This window comes from Pediculus humanus, genomic scaffold (genome assembly GCF_000006295.1).
Source record: "Pediculus humanus corporis 1103172108253 genomic scaffold, whole genome shotgun sequence".
In the NCBI taxonomy this organism is placed as follows: Eukaryota; Metazoa; Arthropoda; class Insecta; order Psocodea; family Pediculidae; genus Pediculus; species Pediculus humanus.
In genome coordinates this window covers 760,464-787,760 of record NW_002987822.1, presented here as the reverse complement: position 1 = coordinate 787,760, position 27,297 = coordinate 760,464, and the positions used below count along the sequence as shown (strand labels likewise).

Sequence of the window (27,297 nt, the reverse complement as noted above, 5' to 3'; positions counted from 1 at the left end):
CAGCAACAGCAACTACAACTACAACAACAGTAACAACAACTACAGCAACAACAACAACTACAGCAACAACAACAACTAAAGCAACAACAACAACAACAACAACTACAACAAATATCGGTTTAGTTTTTGTTTGTTTGTTTGTATCGTTTGTTTTGCGAGTTCGTTAATAAAAAAAAAATTAACGGATTTTCTTTCATTAAAGGTCGTAAACGAATTGTCAAAAATGACGTCATAAAAATTTTTTCTCCAGTGGTGGTTTTTGTTCGGTGGTGGTGGTGGTTTTTGCATCCGTTAAAAATTTATTATCCATTGTTCTATACCAAATTTTTTTATTCTTCTTCTTCATTATTATTTTTCCGCAATCGATCGAATTTGCGAACCGCATTTTTTCTCCAGAACTTACGTTTGCCTCTCTCTCTCTCTCTCTCTCTCTCTCGATAAAAATTTTTATTGTGGGAAAAAATCGTTACCGGTAATTTTTTTAAAAAGCTTATACATTTCCTTCCCCTCTCCCCCCCCCGAAAAACCTTTTTTTATTGTAATTGCGATTAACTTCGGTTAAAGAAAAAAAAAACAAAGAAAATTAACGTAAGAAAGGAGGGAAAGAAGAGGGAGGGGCAAATAAAAAAAGAAAATATGTCGAGAAAAATTGTAAAAGGCACGATATATCAAAAGGAAAAATGGCGGAGGTCGTTAACAATACTAATACTAATAATAATAATAATAATAACAATGCAAAAATCCACAACCGCGATTTAACCTCGCGAATACAAAAGTAAAATGTGGAACGAACGAAGGAACGACGATGAGCACAAGTTAATTTACCACCTCCGGGGAAGAAAGAAAAGGAAGAGGGGAGGGAGGTAGGAGGAGGTAATGAATAATAATAATAATAATAATAATAATAATAATAATAATAATAATAATAATAATAATAATAATAATAATAATAATAATAATAATAATAATATGAACGGTAATTATTACTTTTTAAAATAAAAAAAAAAAGCAAATTTTCCAAGTGATAATTACTTGGAAAATTAGGTGACAAAACGGTACGGTTGGCTCTCGTCGTATTAACATTAACATTAATAATAATAATAATAATGATAATGATAATAATAATGTGAAAATTAAATTTTTTTTTTTTTTCGTTTATTGTTTTGTTGATGTGATAAATTTCAAGGTCACGTTGTTATTAGTATCATTATTGTTATTAAAATCGTCACTAGAATACGATTAAGGTCACGTTTAAAATCCTGATGGTCACTCAACGGTCGCGATCGTCCCGATCCATTCTTTCCCTTCCCTTCATTTGGGGGGGGGAAAGAGAAAGGAGTGAAAGTTTTCAAAGGAAAATTATTTATGGCTGAGCTTTAAAAAGAAAATCCTTTTTCAAGAAGGTGGAGGAAAAAGTTGGTTTTTTTTTTTTTTTCTGTTTTGGGGTCACCATCACCAAACGAAGAAGAAGGAAAAAGGGCGCGACCAAATGCGTTTCACCCACTGAAATGTAATAAAACAACCCGAGGCGCGAAGAACTCGGACACCTTTTCATATATATATATATATATATATATATTTTTTTTTTGTCTTATTCTAATTTCCTACTTTTATCTTTCTTTTATCTACCTTTTTTAGATGATGATAAAAAAAAAAAAAAAAAAAAGATGGTGGATTCATCAATCACGTGGTCTAACCACAAAAATTTTTCTTACACACTTCATTAAAAAAATAAAATCAAGTTTCAATTTTTATCGCGCGTTAAATTAATAAAAAAAAAAAAAAAATTAGATCGAGAAACAAATTAAAAAGTTGTTTCATCGATAATTGAAGTTCTCGTTCTTAAATAATTATGGAACTACAACTACAACTACAACAACAACAACCGAACAACCGGCCATTCGATCGACCGACTACAACAACAACAACCACAACAACAAAAACGACGACGTGCTGTAATTATTTACGAGCGACATTTGACCAAAAAAAACGAAAGTTTGAATTTTAATTTCATTAATAATGATGATAATAATAATAATAATAATAATGATGATGATGATGATGATGATGGTAGTAGTAGTCGTCTTTTAAAAAACACAAAAAATTAAGAAGAAAAAGAAAAATTTTTTTTTTTTTTAGAGTTGGTAACATTGAAACCGATTTGCCTCGGCCCGATAAGAATGTTCAAATATTCACTTCCGTCGTCTGCAATTTTAGGTATCCGATTGATTGATATTCTTCAAATTTTCTTTTATTACGTAACGCGCGTAACATGAAATGAACTTTTTGCGGTTGACAAGAGAAGCATCAGTCGCAGCAGCAAATGATTTTAATTATTTAATAGTGACAATCAAATCCGATAAAAAGAAAAAATGAAATAAAAAATAAAAACGCGAATTTGTTCGTTTGCAGCAAAAAAATTAAATAAAAGAATAATTGTTAACGCGAATGTTTCCCGTAGCAAAAAAAATTTTATTTTTTTAAAATTTGATGTTTGCAAAGAAAGAAACGAAAATTTATTTTTTTTTTAAATTTTAAATTAACAGCAGACGACGGGAAAAAACAAAACAATGAAACGATACGTTTTTTTTTCTTTTTTTTTTTTTTTTTGCTACAATTCAATGAAAACGCGAATCGCAATCGATTCGAAAAGAAACGCATAAAATAATAATAATAATAAAGATCGATTCATTTGCGGTTGTTTTTCTTTTTTTTTTCGGAAAAATTTTGTAAATAAAAAAATTTTTCGAAATTTTTTTTAGCAAAAAAAAATAACAGCAAAACGAAAAAAAATTGTAATTTTTTGGCGAGGCTTTTTTTTTTTTAATAAAATCACACGAACACATACGCACCAGCTAAATTCGAAACCGTTTCGTAGAGCAAATGTTCCGTGACGTTTTTTTGTTTTTTTTTTTTTGCTGCGGTTCATTAAAAACAATAAAAATAAAAAAATTTTCCTGTCGCATTATTATTTTTTTATAACGCGAATCGATCCCCCATCTTATCATATCATCCCTCATCATCACACCTTTTCTTTCGTTTGACCCGTGTGGGGATAACGCTTCGAATGTTTTTTTTTTTTTTTTTTTTTTTTTTTTGCGTTCGTTTAAACTCAATTCTTTTTGCTAATATCATACACCGCCTTCTTGATATTAAATGGTTTTTTTTTTTTTTTTTTCTTTTAAATGCATCATTCATTTGATTTTTGTGCTTTCCTTGACATTTTCAAAAAAAAAAAACAAGAGGGGGAGCTCATTACTTGTTTTTTTTTTTCTTTTGCCAACCGCTTCTCGCTAAAACTATTTATACGCATTTATATATATTTTAAATTAAAGTTATTATCATCATCATCATCATCGTTTCTTTTTTTTTTTTTTTACACGATACTGATCTTAAGTAGAATTTAATGTTTGTCTCGTTAATTTTGATGCTATTCTCCCTATTATTATTATTATTATTCTTTTTCTTTTTCCGGTTGTGTTCGACGGTGTTACCTGTCGCTTCTGGTAATATGTCAAAAAAAAAAAAAAAAAAGAAACACGAATGGAAATTCCGATGACGGGAAATAAAATAATAATAATAATAATAATAATAATAATAATAATAATAATAATAATAATAATGAGAAGAAGAAGAAGACAAAAAAAGCCGACTCGGTAAAAATTACTAAAATTTTCCAAAACGATGAAAAATTTCATCGCTGGAAATAGGAAAATTTTTCTTACGTATGTTTAATAAAAGAAAGAACAAACGATCGATCAAAAAAAAAAAAAATATGGCGAAAAATGATAATAATAATAATAAAATGACCAGCCCAAACCGCAAATTTTGTCTTTCGGCCATTAATAATTTAAATGCATGCATGCGTGCGTGTGTGTGTGTGTGTGATTTTTTTCATGCGAATCCGTGGGAGATTAAAATAACGGTTTTGCCCTCGTGTAATAGTTCGTTACAAAAAAAAAAGTTGTATGGATGTTACGCGTAGCAAAAAAAAAAAAAAAAACTTGATTTTAATTTTTGCTATAAAAAAAAAAAAAAAAAAGTGAAATGGAAAACCCGTCTCGACAAACACAAACGGGAGAAAATTTACGATTCAACAAACGGTTTTGAATTCACGATCGGCCCTAATGAATTTATTTGCACGTCTTCGATATAAATGATAATAATGATAATGATCAATATGTCGAAGGTGGGAAAAATGACGGAAGAGGGTAGAAGGAGGAGGAGTGAAGGAATTGTTGGTGCGATCGAAATCAATCGATTTGATCCGAGGAAAATAAAAAAAATAAAAAAAAATTAAGAAAAAGACAAAGACGGAGGAAAAGAGAATAAAAGAAAAAAAGGGATAAACAAACACCCAGAAAGAGAGAGAGAGAGAGAGAGAGAGAGAGAGAGAAACATTCAGAAAGAGAAAGAGAGACTGAAATAGGATGTCGCGAACACGTAAAAGCTTTTATGAAAAAAAAAAAAAAAAATTTTTTTAATAATTAACAAAATACGACACGTGAATCTTAAAAAAGGAAAAAAAAAAAAAAACAGGTTTGGACTTTAGTCTATTGACACTACTTGAAAATAAATCAATGTATTATTATTATTATTATTATTAGCATTCTGCTAACGCGAAAACATGCGGAAGAATTTTTTTTTTTTTTTGCCGTTCGGACAAGTGACATTTTCAACGGATCCACCACAAATTTAATCGAACTGACCGTGAATGAAAAAAATAATAAAATAAATGAAACGCGATAAAAACTTTTAAAAGGTTGTGACGTAATAAAAAAAAAAAAATGGCGCCTCGTTTGTTTGTTTGTTTGTTTGTCTTTTTGAGAAAATGTGATGTCGTCTCGTGAACATTTAAATTTCACTTTTTTTTGTGGTTGTGTCACGATTTTTTCGGATCACGTTAAGCATATCTTCGCGGTTTTAACGAGATACAAACAGATTTTTTTTTTTTTTTTTTTGGAAACAAACGATTTGTTTACGCGCGAAAGTTTAAAAGAAACAAACAAAATAAAAACAACTTACCCCTTAGACGTCTGCTGGAGTCCGTGTTTGTCCATGTTTTCCTTTTTCGTATCATCAAACGTTCCGTCGAAAACTTTCAAACCGTCTCGATCCCGATTGGGTATCCTGCATTCGTATTCCGACACTTTTTTTACCGGCAAACACGATTTCGGTTCGTAATTTGTTTTCGTTATTGTTTTTACCGGAATCGCGGACATGTCCGGACTTAGTCTTTCTTTAACTTTACCATTCACGTTTGATTTTTTCGACGGGTACCTCAAACTACTTCGCGAATTCGAATCGTTTCTCGTACCTTTCACGCTAGCTCTGACTATGTTAGAGTTTTCCGGTTTGGAAAAACTTCTGGCAAACGGAACTTTAACATCCAATTGATTTTGTTTTTCTATTGTTTTGTTTTGCCACGGATTATTACGTTCTGACGCGTCTTGTTTCCGGTCGTTGTTAACGTGAACATCGTGGGGCAGTGGTAATGGCGGTCGATTTTCTATGTTGGCTTTTAACGTCGGTGTTTTTTCATCCGACGAATCTTTTTTATTTCCGTGTTTGTCTTTCGACGAATGTTTTTTCTTTTGAAGCTCTGCTAATCTGTTTGATTCCATTATGGCGTTCAGTGCGTTTTGATCGTATTGTATTTCGTATGCGTCCGACATTAAATTGGGTCTCATTGGGTTATCGTTTTGCGATACGATTCGGATACCGGATGAATCCATATCCGAACAGTCTTTTATCGGTGAAAATTGAGTCGGAGATTGAGGACTCGTGCGTCCGCTAGACATCGGAGTAGATCTTCTAGGAACGGCAGTTGCCAAATGCCATTCGACTTCTGGCGGAGGCGGAGGAAGTGGTTCGTCGAAAGGAAGTAAAATATCATCTTCCGGCATCGGAGGCGGAGGAGGAGGCGGTGGCAAATCGGGAGTTGGCATCCTATCGAAATTCGTCATGGGTTTTTGATAATGCAATGCCTCGACATCCGACTTAACGTGAGGAACTTGATTCGGACTAGGGCTTCGATGAGGAAGTGGTGGCGGAATCGTTCTTAAATGAGGTTTTTTCGGCGGAAGCTCTGGAACCCAATCGTCTATGGATATGCTAGGACCGATAATTGCGGGACCCACCAAACTGCACGAATAAGAATGATTTATTTTACTCCACGACCCGATGCTCGTGTCGGAAGCGCAAGAAGCTCGACGATTTGATATCGGACGCGGCGGCGGAGGAGGAGGAGGACCGATATTTTTTTGTAAAATTTCTTGACTGCCTCCAGTTTGACATTGTAACAAATTTAGTTTTTGTTGTTCGTTCTTCCAATTTTCTTGCAACTTCGCATTCATAACAACGCCGGTCCCTCCTAAAAAAAAAAAAAAAAAACGTAACAAAATCAATAAAATTTTATGTTTTTCACCCTGAAATTAAATTATTTTAATTTTTTTTTTTCCTCTCGAAGTTTCCATTGAAAATCAATTATCGATTAATATCCTTAACTCCTTCCTCCCCCCCCTATATCATGTGACACATAAATGGTGACATTTTAATAAAAAATTATTGTAAACCTTGTCGATATCAAAATAAATATCATAAAAACTTGCCAATGTTATTAATCGTAAAAATTTTTTTTAATTTAGGTCAACAATATTCAATTCTATATTTATAGCGAGATTAATAAAAATAAATATAGACTATATTTTTATAGTTTATAGTCGAACTATAAAAAATCTTTTAAGAAGACTAAATACCACGGCATTAAGAATACATTTGTACTCGATTCGTCTATTTTTTCTGAGCTATGCATAAATTTTTTAAATTATTTACTATAAAATTTATAGCAGTATGTAAATTTATAGTAATTTTATAGAGCGTGAAATAGTTGTAGGAAATTTTCTCACCTCCGATATTTGAATTCTGATGTCTTTCGTAAAAGCTTAAAAGAGCTTTTTTCTGTATGGCTTTCAACGTCGGATCGGATACTTTGTGACGTTTGTCAGGATCGTAGTAAGCATATTTTTGTGATTGTTGTTGTTGTTGTTGCTGTTGCCTTTCAAGTTCGCTTATGCGTTCTGCGACTGTCATTTTTGGAACCGACGTCGGCGAGATCACTGGTTTGCTAAAAATTTAAAATTTGAAGTTAAATTTTTTTCAAAATAAAAAAATAATGAAAATTTTTGAAAAAGTTTTTCCACGAACCATTGTTGTTGTTCATTCGGTTGTACCGTGTACGTGTGCACGGGAAATAGTTTCAATTGTTGACTTCTGTCGGTGTTTATTTTCGATTGCCAACTGTTACTTCCGGATTGATTTCCCAAATACAAAACACTTTCCGAATGATGCCTTTGAGGTGGTGGAACTCTCGAACTATGCGCAATCAATTGTCTCGATCTGAAATTCGTTCGTGAATTTTAATGAATTTTTCAAATAAAAAACAAACAAACAAACTCAACAACAACAACAGCAACTTTCATAAAAAGAAAACAAACCTGCAAGTACTACTGGCAACGCTGACATCCGACATAGATCCATGCCATTTGAGAGTTTCGCTGGAACTTGCGCTACCGGAACTCGTCGTAACAACGGAATCTCTTCCGGCTCTGTTATCATCTTCGCTCCAATTTTGATTTCTTATTCCCGTGTCGCTATCTCTTCTCAATCTATCTAAAAATGGCGTCGTCGTTATTTCGCTACTCGATACGTAGCTGTGATAACCTGAAAATAATAATAATAAAAATCAATTTTATTTCAATCGTTCCTTCCACTATTATACATATACATTTCCCCCCCTCGTCTCGTCCTTCAACCATCATCGTCGTAATTACTACTATTATTATTATCATCATCATTATTAATTTCAAAAATTAATATGTCTCGGGGTGTGTAAGAGAGAGAAAGATAGAGACACACGCACGTGGAATTAAAAAAACCGTTCACGTAATTTATTACGTGTATTAAAAAAAAAAAAAAAAAAAAAAAAAAAAATTTTCTACTTAAAATAATAATAATAATAATAAAAACGCGCGTTTTAATAAATTTATCCTTCGGTTATTATCATTATTATTATTATTATTTATTACGCATTTGTTAAGTATACGTACGTTACGTAAAAAAAAAAAAAGCAGAAGATAAAGAAGAAAAAAAAATTTACTCGTATAAAATTATTTTTTCTAAAATCGATCTATCGATCGATCGAACATTAACAAAAATTACTTATTAGCTATTTACACGATGAATTACAATTTTCATAATAATAATAATCTTCACTACAATCATCCTAACTACAATTTCTGTATTTTTGCTTCTGCTGTCGTATCGATAATGTCTCATTGCGTGTCATTTTATTTTAGAAAATAAAAAAAACTGACGACTACACTACTACCACTACCACTTTCTACTACAACCGTTGCAGAACTCGATAGAATGAATTTATTATCATTATTAAAGAGGGTTAATTTATTACAATGTAATACAAAAATGTTCAGGTTAGAGGAGTGTGATTACAGTTATTTCACACCAGGGTTATTGTACTCGAATTTATAACGCGCGCGTATAATATGCACATGCGTAAACGCGTTAAAAATCAGTTTAATAACCGTCAAATCGGGGGTACGAGACCGTGATTCGATCGATATTTTTTTTTTATTCTATGACCGAGATGATGATGATGATGATAATAATAATAATAGTACTCTCTTATATACGTTCCTCTAAAGGTTTTTGATTTTTTAATTCACCTTCAGATTGAGCGTAGCTTCCCTGATGTTGATGTAAAGGTTTGAGTACGTCATCATACGACCTCGCATATTCTTCCAAATCGGCTTGTGTCAAAGGCGGAGGTTTTCGTATATCTTCATAAGGCGTTGAATAATCACCATTATCGACCTTAAAAAAAAAAAAAAAGAAAAAGGTAAACGTCGGGTATCATATCAAATCAAATCAAATAAAAAAAAAAGTGATACCAACTTTCGTCATGTGATTTTCCTGATAATATTTATCGATGTCTGCTTGAGTAAGAGAAGGTTTATCCCTTTCCGGCGGTGATGGTACCATATAATTTTGATCCCCTATAGAATTCCCTTCTCTGTCCAATCTCGGCAAGTACATCCGTTTTTCTCTTTCGTCTATTTGTTCCATTGTTTTCGTATATGATTCCGGCGTGATTTTTTCGCACCTTTCCAAAACTGTTTTCAACTGAAAATTAAAATTAATTTTTGTTTAAAAAAAAAAAAAAAAATTTTAACTAGAGGTCAAAAGGTCGACGTTCGTCATTTAACAAAAAAAAAAAAAAATTTAAATAATGAGTCACAACTGGAATCTCATAGAGAGAGAAAGAAAGAAAAATTCAAAGTTAAAAATATACGGGAAACATGTCGAAGGAAAATGAATGATGTCATTAAAAATAAAAAATGGACAAAAGTCGTGGCCAAAAGTTTTTCTTTTTTTTTTTTTATTGTCAGAAAATTTAAATTCTTCTATTAACTCTTTGCAAACATGATTTAAACTGTAAAAATCATAAACCGTGACGATGCGTTGACTTCCTGTTTGTTCCTCCATTTTTTTTTTTTTTTTTTCGAATTAAATTTGGCCGAATGCGTGAGAAAAAGGAAATGATAGTAATAATAATAATGATAGGTATTACCTGTTGTGTGAAAGCCGGATTTATTCTTTTGCTGTAGGGTCTCGCGTACGCTGTCACCTTTTCTTTTGGGTAATTGGTTTGTTCCGTCCAAGAATGAGATCTTTGAGGTCTTTCACCAGTACCCGCTCTGATCGTTCCAGGCCAAGATGGATATTTTTCGTGACCCGGTCCGTATTTGATGGATATAAGACTTGAAGGATCTCGTGCGGGTGCTTCCGGGACATTTTGACCCCGGAACCAATCACCGTTCGAATAATCGTAACGGAAACCGCATTCTAATAAAGATTTATTAAATTTACGATCGTTTGAATGTTTATCATCATCGTCATCGTCATCATCATCGTTATCATCATCGTCATTATCGTCGTCATCATCATCACCACCGTTTCGTACGATTTGATCCTTTTCCTCGACTTGATCTTTTTCTCCGATTAATTTTTCTATTTCCACTTTGTTGTCCCTTTTTTTTTCTCTCACTTCCGCTTTTCCTTTTCCTCCTTCTTCTTCTTCTTCTCTTTGTTTATTAAATTTAATTTCAAATTTGTCGTCTTCTTTTTCTTTACTCCAACTTATGTAATCGGTCGTTTCTAAATTTTCATATTTGTAATGATCGTCGTTAAAATAATTGAAACTCGTTTTACCGGTTTCCGTTTTATAAAACGAATAATTTATTTTTTTATAATCCGTTTCCGGTTGTTTTTTAACTTCGTTTTCAACTTTTATAAATTGATGATTTTTGTCTTTTATAAAAAAATTACCGTCGTTTTCGTAGTGATTTTCTCCGGTTGATTTTTTCCTAGGCGATGATGTTGGCATTATAGATGATCCATTTTGTTTTTCGATGACGTTCCTCTGTTTCTCTCCGTTGACATATCTGAAACTGATAACGTATATTGATAAGAAAAAATAATTAAAATAAATCAATCGATCGCAAACATTCATATCGTGTAAACAGTCATAACAGCCATTTTATCAAGTGAAAATTAAGTTTGTAGTGGAAAACTACGAAGGGGGAGGGTGTTTCATATCGTGGAAGAAGAAAAACATGGAAGACCACAAAGTCGGATGTAGTGGGTGGATCTTCCACGTGTGAAAATGATAAATTTTTTTTTGCGCTACCGCTTGATGCCACATTTATTTATTTTTTTAAATTTACTTTCTGGAGAATTATTCGCGCCTTTTACGATCGCCCGTGAGGCTAGACGCTGAACACCATAGACGTGAAAATAGAAAAAAGGAAAAAAAACGCGCGATTGGCTACCAAAAAAGCTTATCGCGATTGGCCAAATTCCAGAGGAACACCTTTTTACGATTAATTACCAATTCCAAGTTTAATTAAAAATTCTAGACAAATTACTTTTCTCCAGGGGCGACGCCCCTGGAGAAAAAAAAAACCTAGCGAATCAAAGTTTCATTTTCATTATAATTTTTTTTTTTTTTTTTTTTTGCGTTTTACTGCCCGAAACCATTTTTTTAATTTTCTCCAGTTTTGCTTTATTAATGATTTAATAAAGTTATTCATCATAAATCAATATAATATTATTATTATTATTTTTTTTTATTTTCTGGTTCGAAAAGGACAACTAGTTAGAGAACCCCTAAAAGGAATCACAAAAAAAAATTTTTAAATTTAAATTTAATTAAATTTAATCCCAAAAAGAAGAGAAAATTCATCGAAGTGACCAAACAAACAATAAATTTTATTGGGAAAGGCAACAAGTCGAAAAATTTTAAATTTCTTGAAAATGCGCGTTCGGGAATTGCACGTGCGAAAAGTCAAAGGATTTTTTTTTTTGCGGTGAAAATTCTCGTCGTCTACGAATGAATTTTTTTTTTTCCATTGTTGTCCATCTATCAGTGGACTGAATTCACGCAAAACACGTTCGGAAATAAATAAAAAAACGCACGCGTACGATTTGCGGTTTTTATTACGTCACAACGATAAAAATAAAAAATAAAAATAAAAATTTTCTGCTTCGTAACGCCCATGATTTCCGACCTTCCCGAAGGTTCTTTTTCCCTTTTTCTTCTCTTTTTAATATTAATTAATTAACTTTTTAATCCTCCATTTTATTATTATTATTATCATAAAACAAATAAATAAATTAAAGGCGTGATTTCTGCTTGAATAAATAAATGATAAAAAAAAATATCCCCGAAGACAAAAAAAAAAAAAAAACGTTTTGGAACATTCCAAAAAAAAAAAAGGAAAAAAATCGTGAATTATAAAATTTTTATAGCGCTATAATTTTTTTTTCTATAAAAATTGTAAACATTAATAATAATAATAATAATAATAATAATAATAATAATAATAATAATAATAATAATAATAATAAATAAAATTTGTTGCTAAAAAAAATTTTTTTTTTTTTTTTTGACTTTTACTTTTTTCGGCAGACCGTAAAATGCGTTTTTTATTTATTTATTAATAATTTAAAAAGTAAAATTGACACAAAAATTTTTTTAAACGTGGCAGAAGAATGAAAGAAAAAAATAATAATTATTATAATAGAATTTTTTTTAAAAACAACAAAATAATTAATTTATATTAATATAGTTAAATATAACGATCCGCCATTTTGTTTTAAATTCGTTTGAGCAAAAAAAAAAAAAAAATTATTTTAAATAAATAACAAAGATCTCGTTTTTTTTTTTTTTTTTTTTTTATTCTTCCCCCCCGTTACTATTTTTTTTTTTTTTTTTTTAATGATTATTATTTTTTTCGTTAACGAGATTTGCAAAAAAAAAAAAAAAAAAAAAAGGAAAAAATGGTTGTTGGGTTTTTTTATTCGACCTTGAAAAACTTTTATTCGAACGAGATGAATGGACGTCGTCTGGAGAAAAACAAACCGCGAGCATTGCTGGAGAATAAAAATACTCGGGGAACTCAAGTTAATTAGTTTTTTTTTAACAAACTATGGTAATCAAACGAAAATATTTTTTTAAAAATTTTAAAGACTATAAAAACAATAGACTATTATTATTTTTTTTTAACGCGCTATATTATTATTATTATTATTGTTATTTGGTAGCCACGGTTACGTTTGTATAAATTTTTCATTTCAAACGTAATTCTCTCTCACTCTCTTTTTCTCTACTTCTCTCTTTCTCTCTGCCTTTCTCTCTCTCTTTCTTTCTCATTGTCTCTCTCTCACTCTTTTTCCTTCTCTTTCTTTCTTTCTTTATTCCTCTCTTTCCTTCTCTCTCTATTCGTTTTTATTTTCCTTTTTTTCTTTCTCTCTTTCCCTTTCTATTTTCCTCTTTTTTTTGTCTTTCTCTCTTTGTTTCTCTCACTCTCGTTCTCTCTCTCTTTTTCTCAAAAGATTTCTGGAATTTCAAAATAATTTTTTTATTTTTTTTTTCGTGTCCGTATAATTTCACGTACGCTTATCTGGAATTCCATTTTAGAAAAAAAAAAAAAAAAAAAAAAGAATTTTGTTTTTGTTTTTTTTTCTCCATTTTTACTATTATTATTATTATTTTTTCCAGGAATTATTTTAAACTCCAGCCGTAGCCACCTGGGTCTGGGTAATTAATCGTAATAAATGTAAAAATTCGTATTCGTTCACAATTCGATAAATTACAACATCCGGTTAACGTAAAAAAAAAAAAAAAATTTAATGAAAAATTTCACGGAATCCAAACGCTGGAATTCGAACACTGGAACCCAATTTTTTTTTCCCCCTCTCTCTTTCTCCCTTTTTTTAAAAAGTTTGTATCATTCGCTGGAGAAAAATAAAAAATAATAATAATAATTTTAATTTTTTACGCACTCACATTTTTACCAAATGAAAATTTTTCATATCGGAATTCGTTATTCCAAATTTCCAAAATCCAAATTTACAAATTTTTTTTATTTTCTCCAAAATTTCCAAAATGAAACTTATCGACCAGTCAATTTTATAAACAGTAACAAAAATAAAAAATGAATTTAAAATTAGAACATTAGGTCATTAGGTCAAAATCCGACATTAAATCACGTTCATATATATATATTTTTCATCGTGTCTTCGTAATAATAATTTAATCTGGAGAAAAAAAACTGGAGAAAATAAATAGTCAATTAAATAATACGTATATTAAGTGATAATTTTTTTCTGTTTTTTTTTTCCAGTAAACGAAAATTCACGTTCGAAAAAAAAAAACGTAAACGATTCTTATCTTACCCGCGATATTTCTCCAGCGACTCGTGTTGTTTGTTTGTTGGTCAGTTGTTTGTTAAGAAAACAAACTCGTGAAACAATAAATATCATTTTATTTATTAAAAAACAAACAAAACAAACAAACAAAATACAAATAAAGATAAAATCGCTGGAGAAAAAAATAAAAATATTCCCGAAGGAAAAAATATTTCAACGATTTTTTTTTTTCATTTCAGTATTCCAGGTAAAATCATTAAACCGGTCAAAAATAATAATAATAATAATAATAATAATAATAATAATAATAATAATAATAATAATAATAATTTTCACTCAAGGATGTTCCATAATATACACGTTATCTAAAACGGAAATGACTTTTTAATAAATTTTTTTTTTTTTTTAATGAAATCTGGAACGTTTAAATCTTTCGTTCCAGTCGTTTAACGTTTAAAGTTGAATTAACTTTATTATTTTTTTCGTGCCCCCCTTATCATCCCCCACTCACCCGCCTACCCACCCCTTCCTTAAAACGTATATAATAACTAAATAAAAAAAAAAAAAATTTCCTTTTAAAGTTTTCTCCAGCGTGACATAAGTTATTATGAGATAAATCATTCGTCGTATATTAAATATAAATAAATTTTTTTTTTTCGTCCTAAAAATCTTCTAGAGGGCAGGGAAGGGGCGGGGGAAAAAGGTGGGAAAAAGGGGGAAACAAAATGTCGTCTTTTTCTTCTTTCACTTTTTTTTTAGGGGTTAATAAGTAAGATTTTTATGGAAAACATCGAATCACGTTACTGAACAATTTATTTATCCAATAAACACTCGTTTAAATAACGATAAATCAAATCATGACGTCACTTATTTCAAAATAATAATAATAATAATAATAATAATAATAATAATAATAATAATAATAATAAATTTATTAACAATTAATTTAAAAATAATAACAGCACAATAATAATGATAACCTTTGATACGTTTTTATTTTTTTTTCCCCGGGAAAATTTCTTAATAAATTAATTGTGCGTTTGTTTGTTTGGCTGGTTGTTTGTTTGATAATTAAAACTCGTGTTTGTTTTCGTTGCGTTTGTTATTTCGTAAATAAATTTACTCGTTTTTTTTTTTTTTATATAAAGTTTTCTCTACATTATCCCTAAAGGTATTTAATAAAAAAAAAAAAAAAAAATTGCAATTTTTTATAAGAAAAAATTAAAATTAAAAAAAAAACACGACGCCATTTTGAGAGTTCAAGGAACGTTTTTATAAACACGTTTTATTAAGACGTGACGATATCGTTAAAATATTTTCCTTTTTTTCTCTCATTTTTTTTTTTTTTTATTCCTATCCCCTTTGTATCCCGTTTCTCTCTCTCTCTCTCACTCTCTTCCCCCTCACTTTCTCCGCATCCCTTTTTCCACACCCCACGGGGAAAGGGTTTGATTACCGAATCCTCCCATTTTTTTTTTTTTAATTTCATAAGCTAAAATACGTTTTGTAAATAAATGTACCTAAATAAATTTTTACAAGATTCTGGAGAAAACAAAAAAAAATATTCGACAAACGACGACGACGACGACGACGACGACGACGACGACAACGACAACAACAACAACAACAACCGAATATAAAAAAAAAATTCCTTTCCATCGAAATTAAAAACTAGTTTCCATAAAAAAAAAAAAAACTGCATCCAAGTGGTGGCACGAGGTATAAGGAATGCATTTGGGCGCCAGTTGAACCAAAACGTGGATGGATTTAAAGGCGACACAGACACCAACACACGCACGGGGCATGGCATGGAATTGTGGCGGCGACGACGGCGGTGATGGTGGCGGTGGTGGTGGTGGCGGCGGCTGGAGTGGAGGAAGTGGCGGTATAAAAACGATGTCGTAATGTGGCAAGGCCGAATTCTCATCTGTTTCTTTTTTTTTTTTTTGTTCAATGACTTGAAAACCTTCGTTCGCGTCCTTCCATCTTTTTTTTTTTTTGACAGGTTTTACATATTATTTTAATTTATTTATAAATCCGTTGATTTTTTATCGTTTTCATTCCAGAGAATTTTTTTTTTTTTGAAAAATGTTTTTTTCTACTTATTAATTATTACGTAATAATAATAATAATAATAATTTTTTATTCTGCTTGAAGAAACGTACTTAAACGTAACAGATTTATTACTTATTAGTATCATTATTATTAATTTTTTTTACCGCCGCCATAATAGTTTTTTAAATGATCGAATAAATGAATTTAATGATTATTCGACTACTGGATAAAACAATTTTTTCTTTTTTTTTTTTTTTTTTTTATGCGCGTGTCATATGAATCATCCTGGATATTTTTCCAGGAATGTGAAAGCCGTGCCTGGAAGGTGAAAGTAAACGGGGAAGGAGGGAGGAGGGGGAAGCGTGAGAATTTCAACCGACCGGAACGGAAAAAATAAATTGTGAGAAAATACGACTGGAAAATACGACGTACTTGATGACGTTTTTAATTAATCAACTAAAATTCTTTTTGTGTAAAAAAAAAAAATGTGTCAGAAAAAAATTGTAAAAATAATAATAATAATAATCGATTTTAACGGTCAATAATTTTTTTAAAATTTAAATGGATTCCATTAAATTAAAAAAATTTTTTAAAAATTTAATTTTTTCGTTTAAATTTGAAAAAAAAAAAAAAGAAACGGAAGTTAAACGTTTTTATTAAACCGGAAACGGAATTTCTCTCTCTCTCTCTCTCTCTCTTAAAATTTTCGTGATTGAAAAAAAAAAAAAATTCTTTCATAAAAAAAAATAAAAAAATATTCATCGTCGTGTCATCGCCATAATAATAAAACAATATTTCAATTAATTCATATAATTTTTCTTCTGCCACGTTCGAGTAGCTGTTTTATTTTTTATTCACGTATTATTTATTTATTAAACTTTCTAACGTATTTTTTTATTACGTAATTTATTATTATCATTATTATTTTTTTCTTTTTTAAATAAATTTTCGCGACAATAAATAAAAAAAATTTTTTTCATTTTTTTTTTTTTTTTGCCTTTTAGGTAAAAAATAATTTTTTAAATAAAATTGATTGTTGTTGTTGTTTGTTGTTGTTTTCGTTGCTCAATCGTCGATGAAATCGCCCTTAAACTAAAATTCATTATTATCATTATTATTACGATGTTAAGAAATAAATAAAAGACACGGGAGTGAACAAAAAAAAAAAAAAAAAAAAGACAAAAAAATGATGCCAAACTTGATAAAAAAGAGAAAAAAAATGGCGAAATCGTCGCATAAAAAATTTTTTTTTTTTTATTTCACTCGCTATGAAAGTTTATTTACTCTATGGAAAAAAAAAAAAAAAATTAACGTGATATTTAATTCGTCGGTTAAAAAATATATTTCGTTTCACGTCGTATCGAATTTCCTTTTTTTTACGCGAACAATTTCTTACTTTTTTTTTTAAACTTCCGTTTCCGCTACGCAAACACACTCGTACGTAATCGATTGAAACAAAAGCATCGACTCGATTTTGAATTTTTACCGACAATAAAACATTTTTTTTAACGATTACAAAGTCGACAGGCGATAGCGATTACAACAATCCGGTCGGCGGTGGCGGCGGCGATGGCGGTGTCGGCGACAACAGCCGATTTTTTTAGTTAAAAAATAGTCAAGTTCCATTGGCTATGATGTAACAATCCATTTTTTTTATTTTAAATTTTAGGTGCCACATATAAAAAAAACTAAAACCACGACGACACGCGGCGTCAAATAATATTCTATAAAATATTCGACTACGAAATAATAAAATTATTATTATTATTATTATTATTCTTTGTTTTTATGGAAATACAAATAATGATGATGATGATGACGATGATGATAAAAACTAGAAATTTTGACCAATCGAAAAAAACTATTAATTATTTTTTGTGTTGTTTTTGTTTTTGTTGTTGTAGTCATTATAAGTCTATAATTATTATAAGTCTGACTGAGTTTTATCAGTCTCTCTCTCTCTTTCGACACCACCACCGCCGCCACCACCACCACCACCTTAACAATCTAGAAAGTTTCCATCAATGCGATTTCGATGAGAAGAAAACACGAAAAAATTTTTTTATTGTTTCTTTTATTTAATGAGTGTGGTATACCTTCCTAGTAGTTATCAGAGTATTAAAAGATATAATGAGGGTACCACGGACAGATAGAGAAGTAGATATTCGGTTGTTGCGCAACCGTTTGTATTTATCTAAAGCGGATAATATTATTAATTATTAAAATGATTGATAATAATATTATTATTATTAATTACAGACAATGGAAAAGTGATTATTTAAATCGTGGAAGAAGGAAGTGCGTAAACTGCCACGACTATTGGTATTTGGTGGTTTTTAAAAGTGATGGTGACGATCGTCGAACGAACTGAATAATGTAAAAATTTTTTCTTATTGATGTGTCTCTTCTCTCTCTCTCTCTCTGTCCCTTTTTTCCTTTTTTTCCTTCTGTTTTAATCTTTTTCTTTTCCTTCTATTCTCTCTTTATTTCTCTCTTTCCTTCTCCCTTAATTTTTTCCATTTCTTTCTATTACTTTTTGTTTTTCTCTCCCTCTCTTTCTTTATCTCTCTTATTCTTTATTTTTCTCTTTCCTTCTCTCTTACTTTTTTCCATTTTTTTCCATCTCTTTCTGTTTTTCTCTTATGCTTTTCCGTTTTCTTTGTACCTCGTTCTTTCTCCCTCTTTCTTTATTTCTTTCTTTCTCTCACTCCTTATTTTTTCTTTATTTCACTATTTTTCTCGCTCTTTATTTTTCTTTCCTTTTCTTTTACTCTTTTTCATTTCTTTCTATCTCTTTCTGGTTTCTCTCTCTCTCTATCTTTCTCTTTATTCTTCTTTTCCCTTCTCATTCTCTCTTTTCGGATGTAAACATTTAAATTATTATCACCTTTTAAAAACATTTCAGAATTTAAATAAATAATTTTCTTTTTTGTTGTTGTTTTTCAAAGTCATCATCACGAACGACTCTCTTCTCCTACCACGACAAAGAAAAAAAAAAAGATAGTTACGAGAGGAAAGAAGAGAGAAAATAAAAAAAAATTTTAAAGTGTCATTTAATTTTCGTCGAAAATTAATGTCGCCAACTTGCTAATTTTTTTTTTTTTTTTTTTTTTTTTTGTTCAGTTAAAAACGTTTTAAAAAAAAAAGTTATAATTTTACATTTTTGGTACCACGTTTTAATTTTTTTTCTTTCTTTCTTTCTTTTGTAACGCACGCGTTAACCTTAACCTTAAAGTACGCATACAAACAAACACAAGACGGTTTATTACTAAGAGATTGTTGTTGTGTGAAAAAAACCCACACGTATTGTGTCCTACAAACAAAAACGATATTTCAATGTAAAAAGTTTTGCTGTGACGGTGGAGGATTCGGTTTTTAATTTCACACATCCATTCGATGTAAGACTAGTGCCGCGAACAAAAAAAAAATTCTTCTGCTTTTCTTATTACCATCATCATTCAAACTCTTCGTCGTCATTCATTTCTTTTTCCATCATTGCAAAAATTTTAAATCATCTCAAACAATTACACAACCCGCTTTTCATTTTCACGTGTTAACAACCACACCAACTACTTCATCTAATTTTCCATCCGTTACATTATTATTATTATTATTATTTTGAAAGCCGACACCGAAAACAAATCCGCAAGAATAAAAAAAAGAATGAAAGAAAAAAAAGGAGTTTGTTTCGTTTGTTGCACGAGTGTTGCAAAAGAAAAAGAAAAAAAAAAACAACAACAAACAAAACACTCGCACGCACACACTCACGCACGCACGCAGGCATTGATGCACATAAAAGAATTAAATTCTAAAAAAGTCACGACCGGAAAAAGAAAAAAAAAAAAAAACCGTCAAGTTCGACCGTCGTCGAGTGTCAAGGCCATGTTTACTGTTTTCCTTTTTTTTCTTATGGCAAACTCGCGACGATGCGCGATTGTCGTTCAATTCATTTAAAAAACAAACGTTTCAAATCGTCTGCTAAACTTAATGAGAAAAAAACAAACAAAAACAAAAAAACTTCAACCTCGAATTATTATCATCATCATCAATATTTGTCTTTCTCTCTCTCTCTCTCTCTTTCGACGTACGAAAAAAAACAAGGTTCCTAAATGAATGGCGATGGTAATAATTACAAATAATATTTTGTTGCGTTTTTTTTTTTTTTTTTGTTTTCACGACAACAATAATAAACAAACACAACAACCGCGTGCAGCCATTTTGATCGATTCTTCAAAAAATCAAAAATAAAAATGAAAATTTCACTTTCACTCATCCATCCATCCATCTTTCCATCCGTTCGTCGTTTTCGATAAATTATTATTCAATTGATTAAGAAGAAGAAGAAATCGATACAACCAACAAACAAAAAAACAAAAAAAAACAAACAGCAGAAGACAAATGAATTTTTTTTTACGTTCGTCTATGAGGTCATCCTCATCATCATCATCATCATCACGTTGGTAAAAGTAAAAGTTTTCTTGTTTTATTCATAAATATTTTCAGGGTAGTGTTAAGGATACCTAAAACAATAATAATAATAATAATAACTACATACCTTCACCAATTAAAAAACGGGGAAGAAAAAAATTTATTATTATTATTATTATTATTAATTTTTTGTTATACACGAATGAACGAACGTTTTGACGAATGAGAAGAAAGAAAAATTTTTTTTTTTTTTTTTTTTTTTTTTTTTTTTTTTTTTACGATCACATTTCGATTTATCGATTATGTCATGCTCGACTTCGAGATATGTTCTTCGTTTATTTATAACAAACGTAACGAGTCGAAACGAGAAAATTTTATCATAATAAATCGATTCCATTTTTTTTTTTTTTTTAATGATTCGACCTTCTTCTTCTTCTTTTTCTTCAAGTTTTTTCTTTCTTTCTTTCTTTCTTTCTTAAGAAATTGATGAAAGATGAGCGTTCGTTCGTTCGAACACTCGTTCGATTTTAATGAAATCTCATTCTCGCCGTGACGAATTTTGTTCTAAAATGATAATTTTAATGGCAGGTGGAAAATGGATGGCATCAACAACAACAACAACAACAAACATCAATTGTTCTTTGCCAGGTGCAATAGTAGTTAATGGTCATCTGCTCATGGTCGAGTACCTTCACCACCATCACCACACACACACGAGTATTTAAATAGTTTACGTAGTCGTCGTCGTCGTCGTCGTCGTCGTCTACTTTTCAATAAAGACATCACGTGATCCGCAAATCAAATACGAACGCGTAATAAAATAATAAAAAAAAAAAAAAAAATTAATTAAAAGGAAATCGTAAAAGGAAAAAGAGAAAGAAAGAAAGAAAGAAGAAGAAAAAGTGGAAAATTGGTTGGGTTTTTTTTTTTTTGCAATTAACGTAATCGCAAACCGTTTGTTGTAAGCCGTTTGTAGTATAAATTAAAGATGTCGGCAACCTCGAATGAACTAAAAAATGTATCGACGATTCTCTTTAGATTTTTTTAATTACAATAACGTAAAGGAAACATTTTCATTCATCCGCCATTTTCCCGGTTAAAAAATCATTTGAGAATAAACAAACCCACGCGTTTTTTGTACCACCATCACCTCACCGCCTTCTCACACGTTCTTACGCGCATATTTTCGTCTGCTCATTAAATATCTACGTATGTTAAAAGTAATGGAATTAATTGTCGATATCGATAAATCGAATCGATATACAACCGATCGATAAATGAATTAAAACGTAGAACAGAGAGGGGGCGTGCGCGTGGAACAAAAGCAGACTACGTAAAAATTCTTACGAATTAAAAATTTTCCACGTATGATTTCATAACCGAAACCGCCAAAAATTTATCCTCTCTCTCCGGTTCATGGAACTGGACAAAATTTTATCAAAATCTTTGTCATGCATAAAAGAAATTTTGGATGACAAACGACACTTTATTTCATAATTTGATATTCATACGTGGCGCGAGACTTTTCACGTAATAATAATAATAATAATAACAGATTTCACGTTGACCGTATTGAAACATTCTTACGATCTCTCCCCCTCCCCTTCTTTCCTCCCTCTCTCCCGATGGGTTTTCATTCATCACGTCAATCCAATAATCTCTCACCCAAAAATTTACACACCGAATCCTTAGCCCCTTCCCTCTCCTACTCCTCCCCTCGAGTTCACTTGCTTTTTAAAAAAAAATTTTATTGGAGCGTGTCCGAGCTTAATGCAGCACGTATTAACGGACCGCGCGATGATAATAATGATGATGATTTAACTTATTTAATTAAACGAACGGGGATTTAAAAGGCGACATTATCATTATTACGCGCGCGTGATAATATATTTTAATTATAATAAAATAAATCCCGAATTAGTGACGACTTACGTTGCGTTTTTCCTATTAAAAAAAAAAAAAAAAAACGTGCGTAACGCGGAGATTATTAATAATAATAATAAAAATAAATATATATATATAGTTAAAACTTATTAATTTCCGTTAAAGAGATTCGATTCGGCTTTTGCCCAAAAATAATAATAATAAAATAAAATAAAACTCGTTTATGTTTATTTATTTATTTATTATTAACATTAATAATAATAATGATGATAATAATAATAATATTGAATTACGGTTGAAAATATCTTTTAATAAATAAATTTAGATTTGAAACGATGTTTTTTTTTTCTTTTATCAATGATAATTTACGTTTCGTGTCAACGTACGACGATTTTAAACAAACGCCGCGTGCGGTTTTTTCTGCTTCCACGCGCGTTTTTCAAATTCTACGTCATTAATTAATTTTTTAAATAAAGTACGCAATTTCTTAACGTTTGTATTTTTGAATTCGCGCAAAACGTACGTGGTTAAATAAATATGTATATATGTTTCGACGTGGGAATAGAATGATTCGTTTCTAATATAAATCAAAATTTAAAAAAAATCAATAATTAAATAAATAAATAAATAAACTTTCTATTTAAAAAATAATAATTTTTTTTTTTATTAACTTTTACTCGTCTTCTCTCTCTCTCTCTTTCTTTCTCTGTCTGTTTGTCTGTATCTCTTTCTCTCGTGGTAGTACAATCTTTATATAATATCAACGTAAAAAAATTTTTTTTTTAATTGATTCGACCGGTTCAAGGCTTCTTTTTTTTGTGGAGAAGGAATTAAAAAAAAAAAAAAGAAACATTTTTAATCCCCGATCGATAAATCTATATATTATGTACCTGTTGGTATAATTCGTGTGCCAGGTTTTAAATTTTAAAAAGGTTACAAACAACAACAACAACCAACAACAACAAAATCGACAAGAGTTTTTTTTTTTCCCCCCGATAAATATTTTGGGTACGGCACAAAAATTCTTCGTTTGTTCTCGTCGTCGTCGTCGTCGTCTTGGGTGGCCCTCTTATATCTTTCGCACCTGATTGTTAATAAAATAGCATCATCATCATCATCATCCCCTTTTCCATTTCCAGGTATAATAGTAAACGGTCATGAAGAAAAATATGACCACAGTAGAGTACACACAACACATTTCGTCAAAGTTTTACCTTATCTTTTGTTTTTGCAAACAACAAACAACCAAGACGACGAAGACTAGAACCACGATTACGTTAGAGAGAAAGAGAGAAAAAGAGAGGCCGCCGCGGCCATCATCATCATAGTCGGTGACGATGGAAAACAATAATAAAGAAAATAAGGGACAAAATCAAAATGTCAACCGTAACAAGTTAATAAATAAAATAAAAATAAAAATCTTTCATTGCGTAGCGTGTGTGTGTGCGTCTGTGCGTTCATCGTCTCTCTTTTCATTGTGTGAAGAAATCGATGATGTAATTTAAATGACAACAACCGCCGAAATCGTCCCGCATCCGCCATTTTTACTTTTTGTTTAAATTTTTTTTTTTTTTTTACGGTGCAATGAATCGGAAAACAAATTGCAATTCTAATCAAGGGTCTTTCTAATTATTCTAAATTGATTCGTCACATTTATAAATTTAATTTTTAAAATCTTTCATCTTGTAAAAAATGATGATGATGATAATAATAATAATAATAATAATAATAATAATAATAATAATAATAATAAAAATACCTGAAGAAGAAAATGAAAAAAAAAAAAAAAACGGGTGGATGATAAATAATAAATCGATTAATTTAACGTTTTCTGGAGAAAAAAAGAAGAGAGAGATTAGGAAAGCTTCATTTAATTTTTCCTTTTCTAGAAATTTCTTCGTGTTTCCGATTTCAAGGCACGACAAAAGCGAAATTTTCTCTCTCTCTCTGTCTCTCTCTCTCTTTCTCATTCGCCCAAATTCGTTCCATTTTAAATTATTCTATATTTACATTTGATTACTTTTTTTTGCGTTTGTCCGTTTGTTGCTCGCGTGCGTATCGTTTAGAACAAAAAAAAAAACGAAATTCCTTTTACTTTTGAGATAATATGAATCCCTCTCAACTTTCTTTTTTTTATGGTTAATGAGTGTCATTTACTGCCGCCGCAACCGCCGCAACCGACGTCGCCGCGTAATTAATTATCAAAACGTCAAAACTCCCACGAAAATATAAATAAATAAATAAATTTTTTTTTTTTTTTGCTTCCAGTCGTGTTCGATTTTCTTTTTCTTTTTATTTTTTTTTTTGTTATTGATTTCATTGATTGTAAAATTTGTCTTACTTTGAAGCCAGAGAGAAACTATGGTTGTTGTTCCATCTATTTTTGGATAAAATCATTCATCGTTCGACGCAAACAAATCCGAAAAGAAAAAAATGCAAACATTTCGACATCGCATTCAATTCAAAATCTTTTGTTATTGTTTGCTCGTTTGTTTGTTTGTTTATTTGTTTTCCTGACTGAAATTTTATGCAGTTTTTGAAAGGTACGAAATCCAGTCCGAATATCGACTTAATAACTTCCGTTCATTTAAAACGGAAGTTATAATTTTCGATTTTGTTTTTCAAAGCATTTTTCACATTTTCTTTCTCTCTTTCTCTCTCTTCCTCCTCCTTATCTCTCTGACTGTCTCTCCATATTCCTTCTCTCTCTCTCTCTCTGTTTTCAACGAAACACGTGAATGACGTAAGCTTCATTTATACTTATAATATATAACTGACATTGGCGAGTGTTACTTAAAGAAAAAATATACGTAAGAGCAAAAGAGAGAGAGAGATAGAGATAGAAATTCGACATACTAATAAGAAAAGTATTTTTTATAATAAACTTTTTTTTCTTTCTTTTCAGGTTCGAACACGTTTAAAAAAAAATAAATAAATAACAAAAAAAAAAAGAAAAAAACATTTTTCAGATTAACTCGAGGGCTCACCATCGTGTCCGTAATAATAATAATAATAATATTAATAATAATAATAATAATTATTATTATTATTATTATTGTACAAACGGTCAAAGAACCGGTTTTTATTTTATTTTATTTTTTTTTTTTTTACCTGAAGAAGCAAAATAACAACATTTTGCAAAAAAAAAAAAAAAAAAAAAAAAGAAAACTCAATTGTTGTAAATTTTTTACGGATTATGTCACAAATTTTATGTTTTAAAAATTTTTTATTATACCATCAGTTTTTCGATTGAAGGACAATTTACCACTTTTGCAGTAATATTATTATTATTATTATTATTATTATTATTATTATCGTTACCACCTCGAAGAACATTAATGACTTAAAAAATGCAAATCTCAAGTATGACGACAACGACAACAACAACAACACGACATTCGTAAAATGATTCGCACAACCTGAAAAAGAGAGAGAGAGAGAAAAACTCTTCTCTTCGTTCTTCTGCGTTGTGTGTCGTTTGCCCGTTTGTTTCCTTGTTTGTTTATTTGTTTGTTTTTATCAATTCCATTTAAAACAAAATCGCAATCGATTTGCCGTCGAAAAAAAAAAATTTTCTTATTAAAATAAAATAAAAAAAAAAAAAACTCGTTTTTAATCGTTTTCGTGTCTGGAAAATTTCCTTTCAATCATTGATAATTAATCCTCCTCTTATGTAAATTATTATAATATTTCTTCTCCAGCGGTTTGTCACAAAAAAAAAAAAATTCCTTTTTCCTCTTTTACCTCCCTTCCCCTCCGCCTCTTCCTCCTCCTTCTTCTTCCACTCCATCACGACCGGACAAACGACAATTCTTAAGAGCCCAAAAGTATTTCCATAAATTTTTTTTTTTTTTTTTGGGTTTCGGGTTTTTAATTTTGGGCCAAAAAAAAAAAAAAAAAAAAAAACAAAATTTTTCATTTGCATATAAATGTAAATTTTTTTTTTTTTTTTATTATCCGGTTCGTGTAATTATTAAACAATATAAATATTATCATTATTATTACTTTATATCATGGCAAAAAAAAAAAAAATTAAATAAATAAATTAGAGAAAAAAAAAATTTTTTTTGTAAATCAAACATTTAATCCTGACAGACAAAAAAATAAAATAAAATGGATTTAATAAAGAAAATAATAAACAACGAAAACGACAACCAAAAAAAAAAAAAAAAAAAAAACGTGTCTTTAGAATTATTTAAAATCAATCGTTAAAAGGTTCCATTATGGCGTCGAAACGTATATAAAAAAAAAATTAAAAAAAAAAAAAAAACTCGACCGTCTTGTCTTCGACTTTTTTTTTATAATTGTTTCTCCCTCAAAAAAAACGACTCGTATGTTTTATTATTATTATTATTATTATTATTATTATTATTATTATTATTATTATTATTATTATTATTATTATTATCGTACTTTTGAGTTCTATTAATAAAACAAACACAAAGCGAGACGTTATGGAGAAAAAAAAAAAAGAAAATGGAGGAAAGCGTGGGCTGGAATCCGACGCTATATATAAGAATTAATATTCGTTATTGTTTTCGTCCTGGAATTCTTTGGGGGGGACAGCGAAAATCACGCTGGAGGATAAATATATATATATATATATATATAAAACTAAAAACCTACTACAACTTTCCAAAAAAAAAAAAAAGATGGAAGGATAATTAAGGACACAAACACACACACACACGCGTACACTTTCAAACCACAAGGCATAAAACTATGCAACCGAAAAATAATTAATATAGTTAAAATGACAAACTATATATATATATAACGTCGTGGGCGAGAGTAAGTAAACAAACAAGGAGGTATCATCATTAAAACAAAATGGAGGACATCAAAACAAACGATACGAAAATGAAGGAAAAGATGAAAAAAAAAAAAAAAAAGAAAATTAATAAGACTCCGAACGTGACGTAAAACGGAAACGGAAAACGCTCCGGGGAAAAACATACCGACGGCAGCGCAATCAAACGGTTAAAAATAAAAACAAAATCACGTGTCATAAATTTTATCGTGGTTTAAGATTAAATGAAAATCGTTCGATGGATTGTACCCTTAATTGTTGATAACGGTTGGAAAATTTATTGCGAATCAAAAATTTTAAACGTTTGTCGTCATCATCATCATTATATT

At 30.0% G+C, this 27,297-nt stretch overlaps 4 protein-coding genes across 4 annotated transcripts; 3 read left to right on the top strand and 1 right to left on the bottom strand.

Annotated features, from left to right (window-relative positions):
* Positions 1 to 5,021: 5,021 nt before the first annotated feature.
* Phum_PHUM476150 (uncharacterized protein) lies at positions 5,022 to 11,323 on the bottom strand (the record flags this gene model as incomplete). Its single annotated transcript, XM_002430345.1, has 11 exons — positions 5,022 to 6,373; positions 6,909 to 7,118; positions 7,307 to 7,398; positions 7,497 to 7,671; positions 8,745 to 8,892; positions 8,974 to 9,201; positions 9,650 to 9,924; positions 10,408 to 10,523; positions 10,656 to 10,729; positions 10,834 to 10,951; positions 11,262 to 11,323. The coding sequence occupies 11 exons, from the start codon at positions 11,321 to 11,323 to the stop codon at positions 5,022 to 5,024; spliced, it is 2,850 nt and encodes a 949-aa protein (XP_002430390.1).
* A 1,148-nt stretch (positions 11,324 to 12,471) lies between these two features.
* On the top strand, positions 12,472 to 15,562 carry Phum_PHUM476140 (uncharacterized protein; the record flags this gene model as incomplete). The annotated part of the gene is made up of 5 exons (XM_002430344.1): positions 12,472 to 12,551; positions 13,161 to 13,180; positions 13,767 to 13,858; positions 14,031 to 14,038; positions 15,499 to 15,562. The coding sequence occupies 5 exons, from the start codon at positions 12,472 to 12,474 to the stop codon at positions 15,560 to 15,562; spliced, it is 264 nt and encodes an 87-aa protein (XP_002430389.1).
* Positions 15,563 to 20,804: 5,242 nt separating this feature from the next.
* Phum_PHUM476130 (uncharacterized protein) lies at positions 20,805 to 22,124 on the top strand (the record flags this gene model as incomplete). Its single annotated transcript, XM_002430343.1, has 2 exons — positions 20,805 to 20,959; positions 22,031 to 22,124. The coding sequence occupies 2 exons, from the start codon at positions 20,805 to 20,807 to the stop codon at positions 22,122 to 22,124; spliced, it is 249 nt and encodes an 82-aa protein (XP_002430388.1).
* Positions 22,125 to 26,634: 4,510 nt separating this feature from the next.
* Positions 26,635 to 27,230, top strand: Phum_PHUM476120 (uncharacterized protein; the record flags this gene model as incomplete). Its single annotated transcript, XM_002430342.1, has 2 exons — positions 26,635 to 26,686; positions 27,064 to 27,230. The coding sequence occupies 2 exons, from the start codon at positions 26,635 to 26,637 to the stop codon at positions 27,228 to 27,230; spliced, it is 219 nt and encodes a 72-aa protein (XP_002430387.1).
* Between the last annotated feature and the right edge of the window lie 67 nt (positions 27,231 to 27,297).